This window comes from Phaenicophaeus curvirostris, chromosome 23, assembly GCF_032191515.1.
Source record: "Phaenicophaeus curvirostris isolate KB17595 chromosome 23, BPBGC_Pcur_1.0, whole genome shotgun sequence".
In the NCBI taxonomy this organism is placed as follows: domain Eukaryota; kingdom Metazoa; phylum Chordata; class Aves; order Cuculiformes; family Cuculidae; genus Phaenicophaeus; species Phaenicophaeus curvirostris.
In genome coordinates, this window is record NC_091414.1 from 1,249,701 (window position 1) to 1,277,537 (window position 27,837).

The following is a 27,837-nucleotide window of genomic DNA, read 5'->3' on the forward strand; positions in this document are numbered from 1 at the left end:
AATTAAAAGGGATTTCAGCTCTGCCCTGCATAGGCAAGGTGAGGCTGGCAGCCTAAGGCAGCGAGTCCTCACTGCTTGCTGCTATGCAAAAATGGACCATTTAAGGAAAGAGCTAGAAAGGGAAAGTTCTGTGTGGACTTCAGCAGCGCTAACAGCCCCCCCGATGTGCACATAGAGAAGCAGCAAATGGTCCAGACTGTACCTAACCCCTCACCCCTCTCTGCTGTCAGAAGTGCTGTAGAGTAAGAAAGCCATTAAAAACACAATAAAGGAGGAAAAATTGGATGGTTGCAGCTGACGCCTGAGGCAGCTAAGGGCATAACCCAGCTACCAGCAGCTCCCCACCCCACCAGCAGCACCCAGCTGGGCACAGGAGAGTCTCTCAGCTAACACACATCTCTAGCATCGCTGGGGTCAGTGAAAGAGTGGCTGAGGATTCAGTTCTTTATGCTTTGTGTTCTCTGGGGTTCAAGGACTTAGGACTTAAAAGAGGAAAAATATCATCTCTCTTTCCCCAGTGCAGAGCTCTTGCAGACCAAGTGCTGTACAGCGGCTGGGATAAAGGTCAGTGCTCCTGGGAAATGCAGTGGAAAGCCTTCAATAAGCAGTCCCGAACTTCTTAAAGGTTCATATGAAAACCTTCTAAAGTAAACCACACAAAACCCAGTCCCTTGGCCCAGAGCATGAAAGGCCAGAACAACCATGCTGGGATTTGAAAAGAGAATCCGGATGTTTGAGCTTCAATGCCTAGAACTGGTTGGATGCTAGGAGGAATTTCTTTACTGAATGGGTTGTCAAGCACTGGACTAGGCTGCCCAGGTTGAGTCACCGCCCCTGGAGGGGTTTAAAAGATGAGTAGATGTTGTCCCTGGGGATGTGGTGTATTGGCAGACTACGCAGGGCTGGATCGATGGTTGGACTCGATGAACTTGAAAATTCTCTTCCAACCAAAACCATCCTGTGATTTGGTTTGCTTTGACCAGTCTGAAGTATGTCGAACATCAGCTCACTGAGAACACGCTGCAACACCTCAGGGTCCGAGGCTTTATTCAAAAGGCACATTCCCTGCCTCCAGCCATGCTCTTGTTTCCAGAGAAACTTTCAGCCCCCTAATAAAACGAGTCCAAAGGACACCAGAACAGAGAGCTGAAGCCTGCTCCCTCCCCAGAAAGGCCTGGGTGCTCCCGGGGCGACCCCAACGCCTACCTTCACACCTGGGCAGCGGGTGGTCCCAGTTCCTGTTGGTGCCGTGCTGGCAGGTCAGGACGGGGTGGCCGATCAGCTGGTAGCCAGGCAGGCACTCGAAGGAGATGGACTGCCCAACGTTGTAACCCGCTCCTCTCACAACACCGTTGGCAAAAGGTTCTGGGTCCGGGCATTCCTGCAACTCGTAGGCTAAGAAAGGAAAACAAGGAGGAATTATTCATAGAATCATCGAATACTTAGAGTTGGAAGGGACCTTAAAGATCATCCAGTTCCAACCCCCAAAGGATGGGCAGGGACACCTTCCACTGGCTCAGGGGCTCCAAGCCCCATCCAACCTGGCCTTGAACACCTCCAGGGATGGGGCAGCCACCCCTGCTCTGGGCAACCTGTTCCAGGGCCTCCCCACCCTCACAGTGAAGAAATTCCTCCTTAAGTCTAGCCTAAACCTGCCCCTCTCCAGTGTATACCCCTTGCCCCTCATCCTGTCACTACAAGCCTTTGTAAACAGTCATACTGCACATTTTCTCACAAAAGCAGGAACAGAACAGCCCCCACCCTGCTTGGCTGCTTCCTCCTCATACAATGCTTTGACTGAAGGAGGTAAACTTTAATGAACCACACACACAGTGGCAGGAAGGCTGAGGGACAAGCCTGCTGCTGCTTTGTGGCTGCCTCACACGGGAGCACTGGGGCTGCCCTGCTCTGCTGGAGCCTCGGAGCCCGGACTCACCGAGTCAGCCCGCACTTCGCTGCGCATTGGGAAACCTGCCTTGTTTTGCAACCAAACGTGGACAACCCCGATGACAAATGCAAGTCAATCGGCTAACATGTTCCACCTGGCACTATAAATTACTGGTCAGCCTTGCTAGAGCTGATTTGCATAGCCATTTCCATGAGATTACCCAGAGTGCCTCACCGAGCACAGTCCTTCCTAAATTGTGCAGCAGCGCATGAATTATATGGTGCATGAACAGGACAGCCAAGACAAAATTAATGTTTTCAATTAAGTATGAGTAGCGGCTTTTATTGCTATTTCTGGGGAGCCAGCCCTTTGTCAGTCCTTGGCTGTATCACACGGCTGGAGACACACGCTCCATCTTTCCCGCTCCTCGGATCTCTTCCCCGAGGCAGCAGCTGGATCACTTGGCTCCCAGCTGCTGTGTAGCAAAGTCCATCCTCATCGTATTCCATACCCAACCTGTCCTGGGCATCCTTTGCCCCTTCACATTCCCATAATCCAAGGAGAGGAAGACAGAGGAGACCAAGAGGTTTTGCAAAGACGCTCATCAAGGTAGAGCTGGGGATCAGACGGGGCCAGAAATTCATGTTCTCTTTCAACAGGGCAAACACTCACAAGGGCAGCCCCAACCTAGCACCTTCACAGAGCAGAAATCCAGTAAGAGGAATGTTTCTAGGGCCTCACTTTGCTGGCTTCAGAGGAGACAACACTCAAACCCAGGGAGCTGCCCGAGGACTCAAGCTGGGCAAGAAGGCAGACACCTCCATCCCCCCATCATCTCAAAACACTACACTGAGGACATCTTTTGATTTTAATAGCTTATTTGTCTGGTTTTACTCCAGGTATCCCCATTGTCACACTATGTCTCTCTCCGCTTCTTTACACGCTTCTCTCCACCAGCCGGCCCCAGCACAAGGCTGGGCCACAGCTAAGGATGTGTTTGGACTTCAGCAGAGACTGAGAAGCAGCTGTAAAATTCCAGAGCAGATTCAGGGCTGCTGAGGACTCTTCTCTTTGCACTGACAGTCAACAGAGCCAAGATCTAAGTGAATCTGGCTGGAATTAATTCAAAGGCATTTCACTGTCACAAAGCACTCTAGGAACATTTGTTATTTGCCGCAGGCGTAAGCCCGGGTGAACAGATCTCTGTTATTAGGATTAAGCATTGCCTTCATGTAACACCTTTCCACTCATTTGGATTAAGTCTTCACGGAATTAATTCAACAGAATAAAAACAACCATGATGCCTGCCCTCTCTCCACCACCTTTCACCTGGGGGTGAAGCACCAGGAGATAGGATTGTCCCGCTGCTGCTCATTCTGCAGTCTCCTTACCTTGGTATTCCAGCTTGAAGCCTGGCTTGTTCTGAGAGTGGTCGCTGTGGAAGTACACAGTGGTTTCATGAGATGTTGACAGAAGGGAACCCGGGATTTCGGTGCCGCTGAACCTCCCAATAACATTACTGGTGTCATATGGCCCATTACGGACTTCGACGAAGTCGTGGTTTGGCTCAGTGGAGAAGTTTAAGAACTGGATGTGAGCACCTGGAGAGGAGGAATGACGAGTCAGCCTTTAGAGCCATATCCAAGCCTTAGCACATCTGCACCGCACCCCCAGTGATGCCCAGCACAGCCTGGTCAGTCAGCAGGAGCACATTTACCGTGGTGGGGTGGAGGGTGCCTGTAGGCATACGGGTCCTGTGAGCTTTGGACAAGCTCAGGCTATTAACGCCCGTAGTTTCACGCTGCTGGAGTTCCTGCACGTGCCTCTCTCTCCGCCTGACGCCACAGAAATGAGGAAGGCAGGCACAGAGCTACAAGGATCACCCCTCGCCAAAGTGAGTGCAGCCAGCTCAGGTGGCAGGACACACCGAGCCAGGCGTTTTGTTTCCCCAGCAGCAGAACTAATTCAGGAAACCCAGAACATCAGCGATTCTTCCAGGCGTGCAGCGCTTCCACCTCCTGGCAATCAGGCACCCTGAAGGGGCAGGCCTGGAGCAAAGCTGAGCTGGAGTTTTGCGAATTCCTCTCTTACGAAGGGCTGGGGAGATCCCAGCTTTGAATGTGCTGATGCTGCAGGAGCTCCAGCTGAGGGAGGATACGATCTGACACAAGCTTCGGTTTTGTGTGTCATTTATGAAGGGTGATGCAGCTGGTGATGCTCTGAGGTTTTTACAAACGTCAGTAGCTCAAGACAGGGAAGCACGCCAGCACACTGAAGGAGGACGTTAGAGCTGATGCAGAAGTGCGCACACAAATCCCTGCAGCCCCGTTACAATCCACGGTGACTCGTCAATCAGCTTTTGAAAAACATGTTTATCATTTCACAGCACCCTACAAATGTATCTCCAATAGGAAGCGTGATCAGAGGTCAAACAACAGAGCTTCTGTAACTCATCTCGGCAAGCAACGCCTCCCGCAGTGACCACGGACTGACCGACTGAAAAGGGCTGGTATCTTCCCATCATTGGAGGGATGGCTGAGGGGAGACCTCATTGCTCTCTACAACTCCCTGAAAGGAGGTTGTGGAGAGGAGGGAGCTGGGCTCTTCTCCCAAGGGACAGGGGACAGGACGAGAGGGAATGGCCTCAAGTTCCACCAGGGGAGGTTCAGGCTGAACATCAGGAGAAAATTTTTCACAGAAAGGGTCATTGGTCCCTGGCAGAGGCTGCCCAGGGAGGGGGTTGATTCACCTTCCCTGGAGATATTTAAGGGACAGGTGGACGAGGTGCTGAGGGACATGGTTTAGTGATTGACGGGAATGGTTGGACTCGATGATCCGGTGGGTCTCTTCCAACCTGGTTATTCTATGATTCTATGATCTCTCTTGTGCTAGCATCACACCAAACCCCGCTGTCTTACCAAACCCCACCGGCAGCAATATCCTCCACGTGCAGTCCAGGTTGCTTGGATAGTTCCCTGGGAACCCTGGGCTCAGGAGCACTCCTTCCATCTCTTCTGCTGTTCCTCCACACTGGGCTGTAAAATCGACAGCATGAATGGTCAGGATCACTAATGGGTCTCTCTGGATGATGCCCACAGCTGGTCAGCTGCATGGGAACAGAGAAATTAAAAACCAAGAAAAGAAAAAGAAAAGCCTGCTATGGAACAGCACAAAGTTTGCCAGGCACTGCATGGCTGCATTACTAATGCATGTGCTTTTCTCCTGCCCTCTGGAGATAAAAGCCTGGACCCAGAGATCCAGTTTGGGCAATCACAGTGGGAGAGGCAGATCTGAGCCACAAGACCAGAGACGGATGCTCTGTTCTGTCCACGGACATCGTAACAGAGCACATCAAGCACACAGCACTTGTTTGAATTTTTAACCACCTTGAAAAATGACTGTGAAGAAAACAGCCTGATCCCATTTCAACTCCAGTTACTGCTACTCCTTCTTCTGGTTAACAGAGCTGCCTTGACTGCTGTATTTGCCGATCTCTGGGCAATTACTGATAAATACAAAACAGCCTGTTTGCACTCCGGCTGAAGTAAATTTCCTACCAAAAAGTGATCCACAGATAACAGCACAAAATATGTTTAAAAAAGGCATCACATGAAAACTAAACATAGATAGCGAGTTCTCATGCTTATCTGGATGCCCTCTACCTCATTACGGTAACGCCATCCAGCCGAATACACCCAGGTGTGCTCCTAACACGTTCTGACAGTGAAGGTGCAGCCTCCCTTTGTCCACTAGCTCATTACGTGTGTACTTGCTGCTAACAAGGTTTCTCCCAGAAGACTTCTCTCTCTTTTTCCTCTAATGGCTCTTTAATAGAGCTACTCCTACATTATTTAGAAGTCAAGCATCTGGATGAAGTAGACCAAAAGAAAATCAGCACGCTTGGCCAGGGAAGCAAGATGTTCCCTGAGCAAGGGAAGAATCGAAGCCTGGGTTGCGTGGGGGCAGCAGCCAGAGGTGCTGGATGAGGTTTAGACACACGATGAGCACAGGACAGCAACCTAGAGCTGTCAGAATTGGGTGCCGTGGCATCCCCTCAAAGGACCACGGTCACTCAGGATGATGGGTGCTGGGCTGCAGAGATGTTTATGCCTCTCTGAAGCTGGATGACCTTTCTCAGTCAAGTGTGATGCAAGCTGAGGGATGCAAACAGACGGGTGGGTGGGCGTTTGCACCAGCAGACTCGGTCACGACCACCCAAAGCCAGACAATCTACCTGGCAAAATCCTATGGAACTGGGTGACGGGTGCTGATTAAAGGGAAAAAACTTGAAATGTTTAAAATTATCATCAGCTGGATGACAAGGTTGGGATCCTCCTCCAGGCTGGGGTCCCCAGCTCTAATGCTGAGCTGAAGGGCTTCTGATTTCTGTCAAAGCGACCCCCATGGGGATGAGTCCTTAGCTCAGCCATTCTGCTGCAAACGTCTCTGTATTTATTCCTGGCCTGCAGATCATCGGATAAAAGAACTGTTAGCTCTTATAATTACTTTAAAGCAAAATGATGTAAGCTAGAACAGCAGGAGCCTGAAATAACCGTTAACTAAAGCTATTAAATGCATAAATGTCTTTCTCAAAGCTGTAAAATGCGCAATATGAATATTAAACACCTAGATTTGCTAAAAGCTAAATATTGAAAATAATCCAGAGACTCTAGCAAGCTCCCTTCACCTCTGTGCCTCTTCTCCTTGGGCTTACTTCTTCCACAGTGGATATCAGCTACTGCTCCTTCTCTCCCAAGGTCTCAGCCCTTCTCCTTAGAGGGCATCACGGGCAAGAAGCCGTCTTGACAAGCAACCTGGCTCTGGGTGGTCACACAGGACCTGCCAGGGAGCGAGTGATGTGGTTTGGAGATACTGAGAAGTGACCAGGCCCCGTCAAAGACACCGTTTCAGAAATATCAAGATGCATTTCATAAAAATAAAAACCAGTCTGCAAAGCTTTGCTTAAGATGGAAAAAAAACCCCTCCACCCATAACCCCAACCCTTCTGCAGTATAAACGGGTTTTAGATTTTCCCTTTTGAACGGATTTTTGTTGAGGAACTGGTTTTGTATTTCACATTATAGACTATAGGCACACTTTTAGCGTTCCAGATAAAGCCTCCTGCAGTCCAGAGGGACCTTTCTATTGAAATCAACTCTTGCAACAAATGCAGATTTTCTCACACTCCATCTCACTTCCAGCACAAACCTTCATTTCTCTAACACAGACTTTTGCCTTTTTTTCCTTTTTTGGGAGAAGTGCTATAAATACCTGGCAGGTACAAGAGAACGAGAGTCCTACCGATGCAAAGAGGAGGCGGGTAATTCCAGCGGCGGACGGTGCCCGGCATGCAGGAGATGTGCGAGTGGCCCTGGAGGAGAGGAAAACAAGAGATGGGGTTTGGAGGGTCTCCCTGTATCCCCCTGGGGGTTTGTTCTCCTCCTTTTTGTTTGAAGATGCTCACTACCTGAAGCGCGTAGCCCGGTTCACACTGGAAGGAGACGACATCATTCACTAAATAGCGCTCACCGATCTTCAGGCCGTTCCCGGGAACAGGGGGCTCCGGGCAGCTGGACAGACCAACGGCTGTGAAGGAGAAGCAAGATGAGTGTGCTGGGGAGCAGGGACAGGGTCTGCACCGAGGGCAGAAGGAATGGAAATACAAACCTTCATTTTATCCCTTCCCCTCCTTATCAACCACCTCCACCTCAGACACTGGCGGGGCAAAGTCCCGTGGCCTTTGCGTTCTCCACAGAACCCCTGATCCTGCAAGTGCTCCCCAGTGTTACAGGCTCTGGCCAGGATCCAGAGGTATCCGCATCCAGCACCTTCACTTCAGCTGTGCACAAGTTTTCCAGGGTACAAAGGTATCACAAATGAGTTGGTGATTCGTGGCCAAAACCGCTTTTGACTGAACCCTAATGACCTGATGGAAGAGCCGCCTCTGCGACAAAAAGCGAAGATCAACTGCTTCTGCACTGTCCCTGAACCAAAACACGCGCCACAAACCCTCGCCAGCCGAGGTCTGTATCCATGTGATGCCACACGTGTCTTTACCAAGCAGGCAGCATCTGATAGAAGACGGGAGAGGATGCGAGGGCGCTGTCTGCTGTCCCTCGCCGGCCACACCAGGGGCGTTCGTACACCTTGTAAGGCATTTGTCCCTTTCTGGGCAGAAACAGCAACATTTCATTCTCCAGCCCTACTCCTCCTGTTTTCCATTACAGATTGAATTCACCATGAGATACAAGCAGCGGCAGGCGCGGCCGGTCCCTGACGGTGCCTGCAGCCTACAAAAATTTCATTCAATCCCCTTTCCATCTGAGCTACATTTACAAGTAGGAACATCCTGCTGCAAACCCAATTCACAGTCCCCGAGGCCGCGTGTCGGGTGACGCGCTCTCCTTTTCACCCATGGCGTTTCTCCCTCTTCCTCCCACAACACCAAAGGGAGAGAAAATGAGGACTGGTGTCTGCAGCCGCCTCGCACCCACTGCGGCTCAGCTGCCTGCCAGCACCTCCCTCGCTCTCCGCGCTGGCAGCTGCCACAAGAAGATAACCTGCAGCACTGCAAGGGCTGATGCTCGGCTTGAACCCCCCAGGCTGCAGGCTGAGGCGAATGGAGATGAGAAAAGAAAGGAGAGAGGAGATGCTGACTCTCCCCCTGAAACCCGAATCACACTTCCCAGCAAGAAAACACACAATCCCTCTGCACGCACGGCTGTGCTGCTTGACCTTCAGAGGGAAAACAGCTTTGACTAACTGCCCGTTCAGAGCAGCGGGCACCGACTTTCACTAAATGGCCCTTGCTCTGCTTTAGCTTTCCAGCATGTAGAGATAAGAGCTTTGCTGGAGGAATCCAGCGAGGGAGAAAGGGAGGAAACACACTCTGGTGGTTTAGCTCATCTCTCAAAACTTCCCTGCAGCACCTCGAAAGGAACAAAGACAAAACCTGGGGCTCAGAGCTGTGAAATTCCGGTTGTAAGAGCAAAGAAAAAAACACATTCTTTCCGACTGCCCTGAAAATCAACACCTACTAATTGTCTCAGCAAAGAAACCAAACAAGCCTGATAATCCCAAGCCTCATGAAAAACCTGAATGTGATTGTTGCAAATGGGGTAATAAGATCCTCAAAGAACTTATTGATTGAAATAGAAATGAAGAAGAAACAAGAGCTGCAGCAAGGGAATTTCTATAACAACATCCATTTCCCCAGAGCAATCCGGGGTGCTCTTTATCTCCCCGGTGGTTTCGGTTGCCGTGATCTCTCTGGATCCATCAATACGCGAGGTTTCAACTCACAAACCCAGTAAAACCTGGAAAGCTCAGTACCAGTTGGCCCTCTAAAGCACGCAGCGCCCGCAGCCAAACAGCTCTGCCATTTCTGTGGATTGTTCACAAAATGAAATGCACTTTCAAATCTATTTGCTGCTCCGGAAAAAATAAACAGAACGCTGGTTGGCTTCAGAGACAAACACAAGGTTTGTGATCAAAACCGATTGTCAGACACGGTGTCCAGCAAGAAGCAATTATGTTTGCATTGCCCCAAGGAAGATTGTGTGAACAGAGACAGCAGCCCCAGCACATCTCTCATCAGCTCCCCATCACCGGCACAGACCCTGACCATCACCACGCATTAACCAGTCCCCCGAGAGCTGCACCGAGACCAGGCTGGCTCCAGGCTGCTGCACCCGCATCGTTAGCGAGCTACAAATGCACAGCCTGCTTGCTTTCCTGACTGCTAGCTACACATGCCATTTACATGCACTGAGTAGAGCTGAGAGCTGCTGCTCGGCACCTGCTTGCCTCTACGCTCTCAGTGCTGCTGCTGGGCTGCGTTTGAGCAATTCCAGCCCTCGGTACGGCACCATCGGCGAGGTAACAGCCACCATCCTGCTGACCCACTGCACCTCAGCCGTAGCACACCTCCCCTGCATGGACACGGGCTCCAAGAGCAGGAATCAGAACACAGACACGGGGGAGAATAAATCTTTAGCATCCTTATCCAAACCTGACAGCCGTTTCCCAAGAGAGTCTCTTCCCTGCCATGTCTTGCAGTTTTGGTCTTAAAATCATGGAATTATTAAGGCTGGAAAAGACGTTTAAGATCATCAGCCCAACACCACCATGCCTACTAAAATGTCAGGTTTGTTCTCTTAACGCTGAGCATTTCTTTATTCAGGCACTGTGTCTGGACATCATCCTATATAACCATGTTCTTGGGGCTGGGTAGCCAAGAACCAAACGCAGTCTTGCACTAGACCTGCTGGAAGCAAAGCGCTGCCGTCCATAACGGATGAACCCACTGAACCACCCAACACAGGAGAGAGGCAGAAAAAGCGTGGGTACCCACGCTTTAGCCAGTGCTTGCTTTGGAACATGATCTCAAAGCTTCCCATTCAGCTCATGCCAACGCGCCTCCTTGAGCTGGAGACTGAAAAAAGCACTGCCAAGTGTCACGTTGGTCATATTCACCCACACCCCGTAAACACACACTGTGAGGCTTTATAAGGTGTGTCAGCACAATGCAGACGGGTTTAGAAGGTGCTTCCATGGAGCAGTGCAGAGAAGTAAAAAGCAACATCTGCAGGAATAATCGCTGCAGCTTTGCAGGACAGTCCTGCGGGGAGGGTGGCCGTGCACTCCTACCAGTCCCCTAGGAGGGAAATGATGCTGCCCAGTGCCTGGCACTGCACCTCCAAACACAGGGCAGAGACCACAGACACGAGCTGCAGCGCCCACCCTGAGATGGAAAGCTGCCCAGAGTGTTTGTGCAGTCTCCATCCTTGGCATTTCTCAAGCGCAGACTGCATACAGATGTGTAAAGTGAGTAATCTTGTTTTCTCTCATACCTGACCCTGCTGTCAGCAGGAGGTGTGATGAGATGACCTCTGAGGTCCCTTCCAACTGGAACTCTCCTATGAAGATCTGTCTAGCCCTGCACGCTGTTCCCAGCAGTGACCAATATTGAATTCTCCTATGAAAGACTGCACAGAGCAGGCAGTCCCTCCCAGCCTCTGGCAAGCATCATTTTAGCCACGTCCCGAGCTAAGATCTCAGCGCTGTGTTGAACAGGCCAGCTCTCCATGAATTTTTAAATCCTTTGGCCTCCAAAACTCCTCCTGCGCTACAACACAGAAACCAAACAGCTGCTACAAAGTGCACTGGCAGCGAGAGGCAGGTCAATTCGTGATCCTGCATCTCCTCTGCTGCATCTCTTCTCCATTTAATGCTCCTTCTCTACAACTCAAGAGCAGGGAACGTATGCATTGGTCTTAAGGGCTCACTGCCCCTACCCCACTAAGCAGCTTCCACTTCTACAAGGCAACGGCTCCGTAACCATTTCCCCATCGCTCAGAGGAACTGCGAGATCAAGGCTGAATTGCTCTTACTTTTGTATTCCAGGTGAAAGCCGGCAGCAGAGACACTGATATCCGAATAGAAATGCAGATAGAGTTGGTTTGAAGTGCTGTTCAGCAGCGCAGGCACTGTAGTTCCTGGGAAAACAAGTGCACAAAGATACTGAGGAGGATTCTTTCTTCCTCCTCCGTGTCCTCGGAGACCTGCTGCAGAAGAGGCTGAGAACAGAAAGTCCTTTAACTTAACAAGCTCTGTTGGTTTTGATCAGGTTCTAATGAGGCCAATTGAGAAATACCCCAGGCCTCTCCGCAATGGCCTTTTCAAATCCTACAGATGATTTTCATCATGTGAAGTCCTACCACTTACAGACCAGGCAGAGTAAAAGCAGCGAGAAGGGAACCAGTGATGAGAAAACGTGTGGGTGGAGCATGGGTCCCCCAAAAGGTCCGGATTCCTTCTCCTGGCTCGTTCCCTGGAAGCTGTTGCCTCAGCAGGTCAAGGCAGTTTTAGCTGAAACGCAGCTCTGGGAGTCCCGGAGTCTGCTCGTCTTTGTGCACAGCCCTTCTCCTTACCAACCTCAAAGAACTTTTGCTCATTAAATAATCAAGAATCGGGGCTGTCAGTTTGCAAGCAGCTCTGCTATTTGCAAGCTTTACAGAGCTCTTGGGCTCTCTGCTCTGTTAAAAACCACAGCTGCCGCTGCTGAGCAAAAGCAAGGCGGGTTTGTAGCCCTGCATCCATTTTTGGTGCAAACCAGCTGACCTACAAGACCTGGCTGCACCAGTGGAGCTCCCACCCCTAGGCTGTATCTGCTTAATCCTACGTACGAGCTGCAGTCCAGCTGAGGTGAACAGGAATTCAGTGCACACCGATGGACTTCACCGAACACGAGGTGAACACCTACCCGAGAAACTTCCCAGCATGGTGGCCGTGTTATCTCCTCCATCGAACACTTCCAGGGAATCCCAGTTCTGCTCAGTAACAAAACTGATCACCTGGATCTGAAGCGGAAAAAAAAAGAAAGAAGTTGTAGCACGACTCCCTGCAATCATGCTAATAAAGCAAGATATTAATTAAAGGGCTACTAATCAGGTTAGGAACACCCCTGGGGCTTTAGGTCAGCACTGCTGTTGATCTGCGCTAATGCTCCGGCAAAGCTTGGAGGCTTGTTGCCTCTGACCACCCCTAGGTGGGTTACACAGCTCATCCCAGCAACTCCACGCCCCCAGCCTCTGCCAGGGGTGCTGGCAGTGCCTGCAGAGGGAGAGCTCCAGTAACGTCACAGCTAATTCACAGCAGCCCAGAATTTGAGCCTTTTTCCCCAGTTTTAAGAAACCCCTGAAGACTTTTGCAACACTTGAATGTGAAAGCAATCATGAGCAATCCTAGAGCTGGAATAAAACCAAAGAACCCCACATTAAACCACAAGATTTTTTTTTCAATCCAATGAAGCTTCTGCGCCTGCCTTGTTTCTCAGCTTTAATCAAATTGCTCTGGTTGCATTTTCAACCTCCCCAGGCTTCCCTGCTGGCCCCATGAGGTTTGGCGGCTTAAGGACATCACTCGACTCCATCAGTTGGAACTTCAATGCAATCCTCAAACCAGTAACATCAGGAGATACCATAAATCTGCATTACGCTGAAAAGCAGCTGATACTTAAGCAAAGATCTCCATGTCACTGCACAGATTTGTTTTCCTTGATGACCAGTTAAATGGATTCTGCCTTTAGTCCTAAATACTGGGAGCCCCAAGTATTCAGCGTCCCATTAAGAGAAATAAGCCACGCTGTACATCACATTTGGTGAAAAGCCCAAGAGAGTCAGACAGCAACCTGGGAGAGAGCCAACAGCACTGGGGAAAAACAGCTTGAATTTATAAGCTCGAGATGCAATTTCCCAACACTGAGCACCTTAAATTAAACTTCTAAGCCAACGACCTGAATAATAAAGACCCTTAAAGACAAAGCAGAAGCAGGAATGACCAGTACAGCTTGGCCCCAAAGAAAAGGCTCCATCTCAGGGCTCAGTGTGGGGCTGAGGCTTGGGAGAGATGGAACGCAGTGTGAGCCCGGACTGCACGCACACTGATACCCACGCGGGCACAGGCACATACACAGATGCACAAACACAGACATAGATGGACAAATACACATATGAGCAGAGATACATGCACGCACACCCTTGGGGAAACACTAATGCTTGTGCACAGACACGTGTTGCACGTGGATAAACATGTACATGCACACTTATGCACACACGTGTGTGTATACCAGTGCACACAGATACACACACATGCGTGCACATGTATACACAAACCCTCATGCACACAGATACGCAGATGGAGACACACACACTCTCTTTTTCCCTCTGGATTTACTGTAACCCCCTCCACCCTCCTCGCCTGCGCTGTTCTCATTCTGCATTTCCCCACCCACTCTGCACACCTCGCTTGCCTTTGTCCTTCTAAACAACATAAAACACACAGACATCTACAAAAAGCATAATAAAAGAAATCAAACCCCATTATTTCTGCCTTTTTAACCTTCCTCCTCCTTGATTTATTCAGAATAATAACACAGACTATAAAGTTCCTGCAAAGTTTGTTATTCCCAAAAATAAGCGGAGTTCATTGAGCAGGAATCGCAGTGACCCCTGTGGAGACATCGCCGATCGCACTGACCAAGTCAATACCTTTCAGCCCATGTAATTACACCCCTGTTGTGATTTACATTACCGAAAGAAAGCGTGGATTAAGAATGTGCCCTTTGCTTGCACCTACATTTTCTAAATTATTTATTCTCCGCCCCCCACACCTAACGGAATAAACATTTTTAAGGTCCTAATTCTAGTCTGACATGTGGATTCACAAGGGATCTGCATCTATTTACTGCCACGTATATAAATTAATTCACCCAGGAAGGTTCGCTACAGGGATGAATAATTCATGGCAGAAGTGCTAGCTCGTACCCTGATTACATAAAAATCCTGCTACTGACCCGCCACTACCAAGAAAGCTTTAATTTCACCTCCTCTTCTGATTTACAGCTGTTTAACCTTTAATTGTTGTACCAAATGAGGGTAAACTGATGCTTAAATTAGTATGTAATAACTGAGAACGTTTCGCACACCAGCACGGGTGATGGGGGAAGCGGTGCTGAGCCGAGTACGCCAGGTGACGCAGTTGCCGTGCGGGAACACGTCGGGGCTGGGGCTGCGACCATCACCCCGCCTCTGGGCTGCCCTGAGCCTTCGGGGGTCTGATGCCTTCCTCAATGCCTTCTTCTCCCATGGAAGACGTCCAGTGGAAGCTGATGTCACCGGGTTTGATATCAAGGGCAGAGCTGAGAGGCAGCGGATCCTGTGCACAACGGCACCGTGGCGTCCCCAGCACAGCCAGAGCGGAGACCCTGGCTCCCATACGGGTCCCCGAGGCTCCCACTGAGCACACTGAAGGACCACGGGTCACCAAAAGCATCCCATCTGGACCTAGAAGCTGAGCTCAGGGCTTTGGTGCTGATAAACCTCAGCCCCTACATATGCTTTTTTATTTGCTTGCTTTGCATTAGACTGCAAAATATCCATTTCCCTGGCAAGAGATCTTATCCAGCAGAAAGGGGTGAAAAAAAAGAAACCTTTAAAGCACTTGGCTATTGCTTTTTCCAGTTTCACATGCCAGAGCGGCGTTTGCACCACTAAAGAAGTGAGAAACAAGTCCTTATGACTAAAGAGATGCTTTGACCAGCCCGCTGTACCATCCCTTTCCTCTAAGCCAAGCGGACGTGCAAAACCAGCTCCGTGGGCTCAGAAGCCGCAGCGAGGGTTTGCATTCCGAACACGGCAGGGCAGAATACAGACATCTATTTACACTGCTTTAAAAATTAAGTGAATTATCACCTCCCAGTCCCAGGAGTCCTGAGCAACTTGCAAACTGCCTCAACTGTTGAGGCATTTGGCTGAGCTAAATGGAGCCTCCTGTCAGCTGGGAGATTCGAGAACAGCTACGATTTCAGATGAACAGGAAGGAATTGGTGGTGAGCTCTGAGGGTTTTGAAAACACTATGTCAAATGGCTTCAGAAACAAAAAGCAGAGCAGAATTCCTCTGAATTGGATACAGTGAATGCCTGGCAGGGAGCTCAACATATTGCTCCAGGCTTGCGCTGCTCCTCCGTGAAGCTCCGGGCGCTGCTCACACCAGCTCTGCCCACCCCAGACCCAGGGCTGGGCTTTCAGTCTGAATTACAGAGGGGACACCAGGCAAGAAGCCTCATCTGGGAGAGCAGAACTGCAACCCAGCGAGGCAGAGCCGATGGTTCAATAAAACCGCTGAGAGAAACGCAACCGCTGAGAGGGAGACACCCACCCACAGACCCCTCAGCAAATACATGACAGAGAAATAAAAGCACTTAATGAACAAAACCCTGGCAGACGAAGTGGTGCGAAGAACAAGAAAACCTCTGATAACGAGGTCTGTGGAATGAATGAACCTGTTAAAGAATCCACCTCCCGCGTGTCAAGCAGGTGAGATGCTTTCTGCGAGGACAAGGCACGTAACGTGGTGAGTGGTGACTTTATCTAAGGTTTGGTCTCTGATGTTGGGCTTAGTTCTCAACATCCTCTAGCTTGCAGGACTATTTCTGCCGAGGAATGATAAGGACCACAAAAAAGGCCTGAAGAGAGAGCTCATTTACCTGGAGACAATGAACAGTGAAGCTGTAATTGTATAATCATACTGCCGCAACTCTGCTGGCATAACAAATCCACACAGGCACTCGGAGCAAGCAACTCTTCCTCAGTGTAGCTTACATCGCTTTCAACACTGCATAATTAAGCAGTATGAAGATATATGCCCAAAATACCACAATTATTTTGTTACACCAGAACAGTCATGCGGCTCCAGCTGATTTCCCACGAAGAGTGCCTCCAGGAGGGAAAAATCCATTGAAATATTACCCACTTTTGGCAGTCGTAGTGTAAATGAATGTCTGATTCCAGAGAATTACACATTCAACCCATATATCCTCTGAGGAGCAACAATTTCTATACATGTGGCCTCTTTAAGGGCATCAGATGCTGAGCATCCTCCCGTCTAGCTCACGCTGCAGTGACAGCTGACACCGTACCTGTATCCCTGCTCCTTCGGGGACCGTTATCTTCCACACGCAGTTGAGGCTGTTCAGGTACGGCTCCGGGAAGCCAGGGGACAGGATGGTGCCTTTGCGTTCAGTCAAATTCCCACCACACGGCACTGAAATAAGCAAAGTCAGGCTTAAAAAATGGAAGGACATGGCTTTATACTAAAACTTCCTCTTTAAAACATGAGTCCACGAACAAAAAAGCCAACAGAACTGGCTCATAATTTAAGATTTGTATGAATTATCTTTTTTTTCAGTAACATCCTCATCTAACTTCTACCATAAGCAGTGCACAGCAGCCCTTAGGTGTGGGGAACACTGGGGACATCAGCCCATGGAGCTGGTTCTTCAGGAACTGCTCTCCTCTAGAGGTGAAAGCAGCTTTCTGACACCTTGATTTATTCTAGACGCTGTCCCAGATCCCACAACTGGATCAAAAGGTCCCTTCCCTGACATCTGTGGTTCACTGCCCTTGTTAACTTCCCAGGGCTTGCATGCAAGAGGTATGAAATACAGGTTTGGTTTTGTTGGTGTCTTTTTTTTTTGATGTTGGTTGTTTTTTAACCATCCCCCAAAATGTATTTTTATTTTTCTAGCACAAATTTCTGCAATTTTTGGTCTTTTCTTCCCCTAAACCCCACCAATACCTACCCACGCAGGTGGGTACCGACACGTTCCACTGCGCCAGGGCCCCGGGCATGGTGAGGCACTCGATGCTGTGAGAGCCCTGCAGGGCGTAGCCAGCGCTGCACTCGAACCGAACCACGGCCCCGACCGCGAAGTCGCTGCCCAGGCGCCGGCCGTAGCGAGGCTCCGGCACCGAGCTGCACTGCGTGGCGCTGGTCCGAGGAACCGCTGGCAGTGCGGGCAGGAGGAACCAGCAGGGGAGCGTGCAATCACAAAGCAAAAAGAAAATTGAAAAAACCCCATGGTTAGAGCGAGCATCTTGGAAATATCGAGTGCCAAATTACAGATCTGATGAAAACACCACACACATCTGATGACACCTGAACCTCCAAGAGGTTTGAACCCAACCATTAAGAAGAAAAACGAAGAACGTTTCCTTTTTGAGGGTGGGGTTGTTCAGCCTGGAGAAGATAAGGTTCCAAGGAGACCTTAGAGCAACCCTCCAGCACCTGAAGGGGCTACAAGAAAGCTGGGGAGGGGCTGTTTACAAAGGCTTGGGGTGATAGGATGAGGGGAAATGGGGATAAACTGGAGAGGGGCAGATTTAGACTGGACATAACGAGGAATTTCTTCACGATGAGAGTGGGGAGGCCCTGGAACAGGTTGTCCAGGGGAGTTGTGGCTGCCCCATCCCTGGAGGGGTTTAAGGCCAGGTTGGATGGGGCTTGGAGCCCCTAATCCAGTGGGAGGTGTCCCTGCCAATCCCAGGGTTTTGGAACTGGATGATCTTTAAGGTCCTTTCCAACCCAAACTATTCTATGATTCTAACATTTCGCTCAGACCTCTGTCAATTCAAGTGATGCTTGAAATAAAAGCAGTGAGGATGTTACAGAACTAGGTGTGCTTTCAAAGATGAGGCTGTGTGCCTTCAGAAAACTCAACATCACATCAGAAAGGTCATTTATAAACAGGGAAACCAATGCATTCAGCAATGACTTCCCAAAGAGCTGGTTTGCCATCTAACACCAGAGATGCAGCAGAAAATTCTTTTGGTTTTCAGCTCATTTGGCCTCCTTATTATACAGGAAAGCAATTTTAAACCATCTTCATGATGGGAAGGGTAAGATAAAGAAAAGGAGAATTTACGTTGTGATGCTGCACCACCAGTTGTTGAAATTGCCAGTATTCCTGTTCAACAGGAAAGAAATGGAGAGTCTGACAGATAAGTGCAGGGAAAAATGAGTCCAAGAAATGTTTATTGCTGAAGAAATCAATTTATACTTTTCTCTGACTTGCCTTACTATTTCTTAGTGCTTAAATAGCTGAGTTGCTGGGAGGGGGGAAATGTGGAGATGACGAGCACGTTAGCTATATTGCTTGATTTTAATTTGATTCAGAGATTAATGACAAGCCCGCTGTCCAAGGCAAGATGATTGGCAAGAAGCTGAAGTCTAAATCGCATCAGTGGTCTGGGGAAAGAAAAAACTCCTTGTTTCTGTAAAAGTGAGAGCAAAGGCCACTAGAGCCTGGCCAGGCAGACCAAAAGCAGGGCAGACTCGCTCCAGTACCTTTGCTTTCTGCTGAAGAGCGAGCAGGAGGAAAGAGGTAATCTTTACTAATTTCATCTAAACCTTGGCTTTGCTGAAATCTTTAAAGATTACAATCGGAATTACAGTTGTTTTACAATAATTAGGCAGAGACTCAAGAGAACGGATCTCTAGATACTATAAAATCCAAACCATGCTTCGCTTCGCTCCCGGAGGAGGCACAAGACGTCCCTGCTGCCTGTCCCTGCTTCACAGTAACGTGTGTGGAAGAGCTTTGCTGAACCACTGGTAACCACACAGAGCACGTGGGTGGGCAAGCCCTTCTGTTTTCCCACTAATCTGTGCATCACTTCCTATTTACCACTTCAAAATCTCGAGGTGGGACTCACCCAATGCTACGCAAGCTGTTACTGGAAGGTTCAAGGGGCAGAAGTGTGACAGCAGGAGACCTACGCCCATGACACGCCGAGAGGAAGGATTTCGCAGAGCTGCCAGACAAGCGTTTGGCTGTTTACACGAAGAAACGTGCTAAAACTCCAGCGTGAAAAATTGCTTGGGTATAAATCTCAAAAACTCACTGTGTACCGAGGGCACGACTCAATGAGAGATTTCTGATCCTAATCCTGGGACCCTGAGCCAAAAGAGAAGGTTTGAATATGAAGTACCTTCTGGAGCAAGAGAGTCCAGCAAGTTCACTGCTACCCAAATCATCTCCTGTGATATTTCCTGTTCAGATGGAAAGCGTGCAAGGACCCACAGACTCCAGAACCAGTTCAGGACACTTCAAGATGTCGCTGTATTTTTGACCATCACCTTGGAACCAACCTGAGGCCTTCCCAGCCCACAACTGCACTCACCTTGGTAGACAAAATGAAAACCTTTGGCTGTAGATTGACCCTTGGAACTAAATTTGATGAGGATCTGGTTGGTGGTAGCTAATGGTAACGATTCACCTGGATGAGGAGAAAGAGATAAAACAGAAGAAATGGAGATTACAGCATCAGCCACACACACAGGCTGCAGAGAGCCAGGCGTTAAACACCAGGCTGTATTGTTAGCTTGCTTTTCCCAGCAGCGACAGGGACGCGTTCCCTACCTGTATGAGATCCTGAGAGGGAGCTGAGGAGCCGAGAGTGCTGGTTGGGACCATCGTGGACTTCAATGATATCGTTGAGTGCAGTCTGGAAGAAGGCAAACTGCCCAAAGACCACTGCAAAGAGAGGGACCCTGGCTGGTGGGGACGGCAGGACGAGCCGCGCTGCCGTCCCCACACAGCACGGCCTGGAGCCCAGGCTTTTCAGCTTCTTTCATTTCAGGAGCTTGACAAAGATAAAAAGGGCCTGACTGACAGCCCTGGAAGATGGGAGCCCTTTATTTATCCACAAAGTAGGCATAACAGAAGCAGCAACCAGCCTCCCCCGTGTTCACTTGCCAGCGCGCTTTAACACTGATTCATAGGTCAAAAGGGATTCTTTTATGAATCATCCCATTTGCCTGCCTACATAACACAAGGTATGTAATTTCACCAGCTGATAATTATTATTTATTATCTGCATCGAGCCTCTGTCATGAAGCATGCTCCCTCTGGGTCAGGCATTGTGCAAAACCTGAACAAAATAACAATCCCTGTCCTGCAGAACTTCTTTTCTAGTGAGAACCACTGCAAGGGAAAGAGGACGCTCGCTAAGTTATTTATAGTCAGTCCTAAATCCATCTACAGAGACTGCTAACGAGGGAACCGTGTGGGGCTCCGGGTCCTACTGCACGTCTTGTAAATGCACCTGGGAGCAGGCAGTCCTTAGAAAAGGGAGAAAATAATAATGAGAGTTCAGACCATTTTTTTTTTTTAGCTAAAGCAAAGAGACTTTAGTCATTTATCTTTATTTTTCACAATATAATAGCTATTTTCCTCCCAAATCTGCACTCAGAAGATTTTTTCCTCCCCTTTGCCTCCTCTCCAAGCTTTGCATTTCCAAGCTGGAAGTAGCCGGTCACAGATTCACAAGCTGAGAGGTCTCTTGCTGTGAAATTCATCATCCACCAAGCTATGACATTCATTCCCTGCACTTCAGGTTTCCAGCAAAGCTTTGATGCTGGGACACTGAAAAAGCGATGGCAGCACACCCCGATGCCTGCTGTACGCGGTGTCTGAGAAGGGAAGGAGATGGGAAATGTAAAACATTCACCGCTAATGGTTTTCCTGCTTGTTTTTAATGAAGCTGTTGAAAGGGAGCAGGTGGAGAAAAGAAACTAATACAGCTGTCATCGTACCGTGGGCAAAACCCAGACCTGATCATGCCTGTCCAGCTCTCCAGTTATGGTGTTTAAGACAATATCAAGATCAGCTCTAGCACAGCAGGTTAATAGGTGCAAGAGAGCAGTGCAGTATTTTGGCACACAGACCCAGGAACGTACACACTCTCAGGGAGAAGGGAAATTTGAGTGAAAGGAGCTTAAAGGCGATCTACGCCGCGATCCCTCACACCACACCGGGTTATCGGAGCAAAGGAAATCACAACCAGTGAAAACACCACAGGGACTGATGAGATCAATAGGATGCGCTGAGAAGCAGTAACTAACAACAGAATTGAGAGACCTTCACCTGTCAGAGCTGTCAGTGCTCTTAAAGGACTTTAAATTCCTTTCAAACAAGAAAATCTGTTAACCAATACTAATACCCAGCTAGCTGCTTCCAAGGTTTCTAAAATGTGTATTACTCTTGCATTGAAGCTCTGACCAAAACTGGGGTCTGTAAGAGGAATGATGGTCTGGCTAAATGGATCTGGCTTTTATTTGAAGCTAATTTTGAATTTAATTATTGTGTTATTTAAATATAAAAACTAGTCCTAAGTACCAGAGCTGCACATCCTCGAAGCTCCACATCCACGTGCTTCTCGGTGCAGACAGATTATTTAGCACCACCCCTAGCACGTGTTTATGATAAACATGTCGTGCAGTCTCTCAGGCCCTGCCAGCATTCATCACCATGAACTATTTTTTGCTGATTTTTCAGCTCTGCAGGACTGGATATCATGGAGAGCTGAAAGGTCAATCACAACATGGCACTTTTTGGAAGGTTTTGGTTTTTTTGTCCCGATTTAGATTTTGAAATTCAGAAAACTCCCTTACTGATTACAAAAGGGTGTGAACAGCATCCAACAGTGCTGCTCTAGTTTCCAATCTCCCTTATCTCCATTCACATGTGCACTTATTCTAGTGCTTTGTTCCAACAAATAAACCCAAATAAGAGCGCTGCACAGACAACAGGACAGGCTTCCAAAAGCCACTCAAAGCCGATACCGTAGTCCTTGGGCACGACGATGAAGTACAGGCAGACTTGTCCGCTGGTGTAGTTCTGGGGGTAATTCGGAGAGAGGACGACGCCGTCCGAGCCGGTGTACTGACCCCCACAGGGCGCTGGAAGAGAAAGCCAGGATCACCCCGGTACCCTCGCCAACGCCTTGAAGCATCCGCCTCCTCCTGCTGCTCCGAGATCCCTCAGCCCCGGCGCCGCGTGGCACCAGCTGCCCCCATCACCATCGATTCCGCACCCCAGACTCTCACTGCAAGTTCTTACTAGAAGAAATAAAGCTAACCCTAGCCCAAGATCACGCCTGCTTCACATTTAATTATCGAGACCACGGCAAGGCCAAGGGATGCCGTGTACGGTGCTGTAGCCTCATGTGTGATTTGCACCTTAAAGCTCAGGACCTGACAGAATGAACTCCTACTCCTTTCACCCTCCCTCTGGCTCCATCGGGAACGGTGTTTTCCGCACCAGCGCCTTTCCGAGTCAGGGGTTTCATTGTGGCAGTCGCCACAGACTGACAGCTATCTCCCGACTCACTCCTCAGACTAAGAAGGTCTGACTGCAAGCCCATCAGTTAAACCATTTCCTCATTAAGGCACAAAACAGAACACGGAACCCCTAAGCAAAAATAATAATCTCAATAAACTCTGACCCTGCTGAGGAAAATACACGCTTAAAGGGCTTCCATTAGCAAGGATCAGGGTTTAAGTGGCTCCCTGAATCCTGCCCCGCACTGGGGACACAGGATTTGTCTCGCAGACAATCTGTTCTGTCCAGCTTTCTGTCTCTCTCAAGAGAAGGTTCAAGAAACCTCACATAATTCAGCTCCTCCTGACCTCAGGGTGTTAAAAACATAGAAAGATTATGGAACGCTGAGAAAAAACATTTCTGACCCTCTGCGAGCAGCTCTATGTGAAAGTAACACCAAGCTTTTACCTCAGGATAAAGTGAACGATCAGGCAGATCACTCTCTCCTCGCTTTTGCCCCCCGGGCCTCACCTGTACAGGTCGGTCGGGGTTTGTTCCAGGTGGGTTTTCCATCCCCTCCCATTACACACGTCAGCGTGGAGACCCCTTCGATGTCGTAGCCTCCGTCGCAGTAGTAGGTGATGGTGGAGCCCAGCTTCAGATCTGTGCCCACTCGTGTGCCATTCTTGATGGATCCAGGATCAAAGCACGACTCCCGGGGATTTTCTGCAAGAGACAATTGCCAAGATCTTTACTGGTTCAGTTCAGCTGCTCTAGATGTCAGTCAGTGCTATGGGTTCTGGTTTTTCTCAGCTGGGAACCTCCCTTGAGCCCCATTTGCAGAGTTTAGACTGTGAGCTTTGTCTCACGTTGCTGAATCTGGGGAATTGCATGGGTCAGATTCTGGTCCCCACCGCTCTCCAACGCTCAGCTCCAGCACAAGCACGCTGGAAGAAGGAAGGCTCCAGTTCACACACGCATTTACTGGTACCCCAAACCCAATCAACGAGGCGAAGCTTTGATTCAACCCTCCCTACGCCTTTCTTGTGCAGGGGACGGGCTGCGAGGAGCGTTGGAAAGCAGGGCACATACACGCAGCCTGAACAAGCAACGTATTTCAGATGTGCTACATCTGTTCCCGTTATCTCCTTGGCACCCAGCGTTCCCGTAGCCAAGCGCTGTCGTGGAGATGCCGAGCCATGTGCTCGCTGCCTGACGCTCCAGATGTGCCGCACGGCTGCAATTATGGCAAAATGATTACAAGCAGTTAGACAAAATGAAGACATTTTTCCCTCTGTTCACTATGCCCTGCAGAGTTAAAAACCCTATTTACATATGAAAATTCCAGTAAAGACTACAGAGCTGTCAGGACTTGGATATTTCTTTCCTTCTTCTTCTGAGGGCTCTTTTTCCTTTTTTTTTCCCTTTCCTGCAGAAATATAATTAGAGGCTTTGATTAATCCTGCTCTTTTGTCATTCGGAAATTACTCATTAAAGATGAGGGTTTTTCTGAGAGCAGCGGGTCTGTGAACAGTTATAATGTGTTTAAGCATTAAATCACAGGCTTTTAATATTTGGGGGAGGGGTGGAGGGAGAAAGAGAAAACAGTGAAGCCCCCCGATCTCCCTTTTGTTTGTTTGCTTGCAGTGCCAAATAAGCTGAGCTCGATGGTTTTCTTTATACAACAGTTGTACCACGAGCTGGTGAGCCACGTGAACGTGGCACAATAGAACAGGAAAGGTTTCCACGAGGAAGAGGTGTCCTGGAATGCAGAAGTAACCAGTTTTTTCCTGGTTGTCAGTCAGCAGGAGGCTGAAGCCGAGCATGCAGCAGCGTGGCCCAGAGCCCACGAGCCATTCCCAAGTGCAAACGCTTCATCTACTTTTCCAAAGTACTGTTTCACTTTGCAAACCCTTCTTTCTCAGAATTGCTGATATTCACTTTTAGACCTTTCATACAAAAGCTGCACCCAACGGCTTCCTTCTGACCACTTTCTGCCTCTCTCTTTTTATTTTGAGCAGTCTCACTGCCTTTTATCTAAGAAGTTGATGTGGCTTCAACCCATCAGTCAGCCTCCCACCCGGCTGTCAGATGTCTTTGCCGTGTGCTTGATCTCAGCCTCTGCTCTTGCTTTGAAAAATCATGACATTCAGTGCTCAAGTCGCAGCTGACTGCTGAAAAAAAAGGTAGCGGTTGATGGCTGAGCAACAGCCCCCCTGCTCCTGTTGTGTTTCCCTCATTGCTGACTGTTTCTGTCTCCGAGAGGGTCTGTGCCTGCAGGGACACTGCCCACCGCACCCCGACACCCCAGTCCCACGCACACCTCCAGCTGAACGCCCCTCTGCGGATGAACTGCCCCGATGATCCTTGGCAGCCGGCTACAAAGGGAGGCAGGAGCTTGGCTTTAAGGAAGGATTTGGTTGCATGGTGACTGCAAAAGACTTGCAGAGGGATGTGGGAAAGCCACGGCTCCCCCAGCCTTTGATTTATTGTGCTATGAAGTGAGCACTGCACGGCTTGCCCGTGTAGAATTAACTTTTTACTTTCACTCAGACGCTTCAGAAACTGAGGACTTTTCCCTAATGTCCCAATTAACATGGGCTGAGGCTGCCAAATGTTTAGAAAAGAATCAAGACAAAACCACCATGAGAACCGGCTCATTAGCCCACAGAAAGCAGAATTCTCTGTGCTTCCCCTCTCCTTTCCCAAGGAAAACTCAATGCCTGCGTGAGCTCCTAGACCAGGAGGTCAGGCTTTCATCTGCATGTTCGGAACAGCTTCACTGGAGAGCTGTTGTCTGTTAAGTGCACCGTGAACTCCGTAGCTGTGAACATGTGCAAGCCTTTTGGAAGAGCCAAGCCTTAAAGCAACCCCAAGAGCAACTGCCCAGAAGACAGTTCTCCACAGCAGTCACGGTGTGCTGAAGATGGGATGAATTACACCAGGATCCCAAAGACCACGCGCAGTCTTGGCACCCCAAGCAGCTCCAACTCATGCCAGCTAACCAGACCACCTTCTCCAAAGGACAGAGCTCAGTCTCAAATACAAGTAGGGTCAAACGTCATCTCCCATTTCTGACTGTTTTAACAGTAAACAGTGCTGGATATTTTTAAGTAGCTTGCACTGCGATGGATTTTACAGAATAGCTTTTCTGTGGGGAATTTCCACCTTAAATAACCCGTAAGTAATGCTGAATATATGTTTATAAGCTCAGGATGGGCAAATTAGTTCTGGTGAAATAATAACGGATTTGAAATAAGGCTGGGTTTGGGTTTTTTTCATTCCTTTGGAAGGGTGAAAAGTAATCAGTTTTGCTTCATTTGCTTTCAATTTCACACCTCTTCACTTCTGGCCCACAACAGAAAAGAAAGGACTAAAAAGCGTGAGAAAACCTCTCGCTTTTTGGAGTTACCCAACCCGGAAACTCCATCCTACTCTCTGCCCCAAGCAGGAGGAGCCAACCCTCCACGTGCCCCTTGGGTCTCATTCAGCATCAACTCATCGGGGTAAGAGGCTCGGATGGAGTCAAGGACTAATGGAGTTTGATGCATTTCTGTGTCTATAACAACAGGTCCTCAAAGCTCCCAAAAATATAAGGGGGAAGAGAGGGATAATTTGGGAAAAGCTCTCCAAACAACCAGTCTGCCTTTTACTTTCCTAACAAAGCGTGGTCTCCATTTAAGAATCTCAGTGTATGAATGCATGAAGTGTATCAGAATAACATCTGCCGTTTGCAAGATGCTGCGATGCAAACTGATTATTGGAATCTGGTCGATTTCCCAATAAAGAAAGGATCATCTTCACTGCAGAGATTCAACTCCAGGCAAACATAAAAGAGTTGCCAGGAGCATTTTCTGGCAATGGCAGGACACCAGGGAACGTTTGCACACCAAGGGGCCTGGGGAACGTTTGTGGAACTTACCCAGGATTGCTCTGTAACCAGGAATCTCCCAAGCGTAACCAAGACACACAACCATGACCTTGGGTCAGAAGATAATACACAGAGAGAGGCTGAGCTAAGAACCTTATTTTTCTATAGATGAGACGCTTAAAAAAATTCTTAAGCAGCAACTGGAACAAGAGCTAAATGCTCTGTGCACAGCAAGCCACCTCCTTCCCACGTTCAAGCTTTAGTTTCCCAGGTGTCTTTCCTGTTTCCTAGTCCAGGATTTACCATCCTTCTGCTGTGGTAGATTAACAGTTGCTGGGCTTAAGCATAAATGCTACGAGCACACTGTGTTCACAAGGATGGCGACACACACTGAGGTGCTGCTGCAAACAAGCACTTTGTTAAGGATTATAACAACATCAACAGAGCTGAAGTGGCATGCCTTGAGCGTCCTCCTTCCTTTCCGTGAACCACCCTGAACCCCAAATCCACTCCTCCCCAGCTGAAAACCCAAATTATTGCTTTTAGGTTTCTCCTCCCTGAGCCAAGTCTAGGAAGGCTTTTAGGAGGCAGCGAACCAAACCTCTGGGGATTGAAGTGTGTGTGGGGAAGCACGCTGGCTCTCTTTGCTGGTAACCCTAGTTTGATTTTTCATTCTGCTTCACAGCTGCCTGCATTACAAGTGCAAAGCAAGGCTACGTGTGCCTCTATCAGAAAGGCTGCTGGCATGCTCTATCAGTGCAGCTAACCTGGGCAATCGCTCTGCCCTCAGCCACCTTTCCAAGACGTTGCTGCATTCCCACTTCACTCTCAGCCACGCTCTATGCAAAACCTGACATAACAAGCACCAAATTCATTCTTCTCTCGTTTTCTCCATTCCTCATGCCCCCAGAGGACAACCTTCTCTTGAAGAGCTCTTGCCCCTGAAAGAATTTCCAACGAAGCGCTGAGGTTGTTTGAAATTCACCCAACACATCGCGGCTCCGGGCGAGTGATGCAGCCGCAGTCGCAGGGCAGACGTGGGATTGTGAGGAGGGACTGGCAGATGGCTTACTTGCCCTTTTTCCCCAAAAAATCCTAACCAAAAGAGGACTGCAAAGCCCTTAGTGATTAGCAGCATTGCGCACACAGCAGACACAGGTGATGGAGGGCATTTAGGGGCTAACGTGGGCTGCAGCACCGACCACACGCACTGAGAAGGAGGAGATAAGATGATGTCTTTGAACTGCACTTGGGATTCCACGGTGGCAAGGAGCCGAGCTCGGCATTTGATTTTCTCTCACACTTGCTCCCTCCTGCATTTCTTTTTTTCTTCCTTCAATTCCCCGAAGTTCTATTTTCTGCCGCTTCTCCGACTTGAATCCCAGGTTCCTTTTAAAATGCGGGGAAATTAATGAGCAAACTGAAAGCCTCATTCTTTTCTCCCAGCAGTTTGGCTTTGTGGGAAGCGTGTAGGCGCGATTAACACTGTAGGAGTGTTTAGGAGAAAAACACATTGCACAACCACCCTAATTTGATGAGATTTCGTTTGTTAACTATTTTCTGGCTGTCCAAAATGAAAGGGGAAAAGGAGAAACCACAAGACTTAATTTTCAGTAAAATCAACTCTAATGAGA

General features: G+C 49.0%; 1 protein-coding gene across 3 annotated transcripts in view; it reads right to left on the minus strand.

Annotated features, from left to right (window-relative positions):
- Positions 1–27,837, minus strand: part of CSMD2 (CUB and Sushi multiple domains 2) — a 277,897-nt gene that overhangs the window by 48,483 nt on the left and 201,577 nt on the right. For all 3 annotated transcript variants that reach the window (XM_069875476.1, XM_069875478.1, XM_069875479.1), the window contains 13 exons: positions 22,864–23,058; positions 21,855–21,971; positions 19,651–19,764; positions 19,412–19,507; positions 17,032–17,235; positions 16,369–16,493; positions 12,153–12,249; positions 11,281–11,385; positions 7,356–7,474; positions 7,190–7,259; positions 4,807–4,923; positions 3,280–3,489; positions 1,207–1,395 (listed from right to left, as the gene is read on the minus strand). In XM_069875476.1, coding sequence (XP_069731577.1) covers positions 1,207–1,395; positions 3,280–3,489; positions 4,807–4,923; positions 7,190–7,259; positions 7,356–7,474; positions 11,281–11,385; positions 12,153–12,249; positions 16,369–16,493; positions 17,032–17,235; positions 19,412–19,507; positions 19,651–19,764; positions 21,855–21,971; positions 22,864–23,058 — 1,758 coding nt within the window. The remainder of the gene's footprint in view (positions 1–1,206; positions 1,396–3,279; positions 3,490–4,806; positions 4,924–7,189; positions 7,260–7,355; positions 7,475–11,280; positions 11,386–12,152; positions 12,250–16,368; positions 16,494–17,031; positions 17,236–19,411; positions 19,508–19,650; positions 19,765–21,854; positions 21,972–22,863; positions 23,059–27,837) is intronic.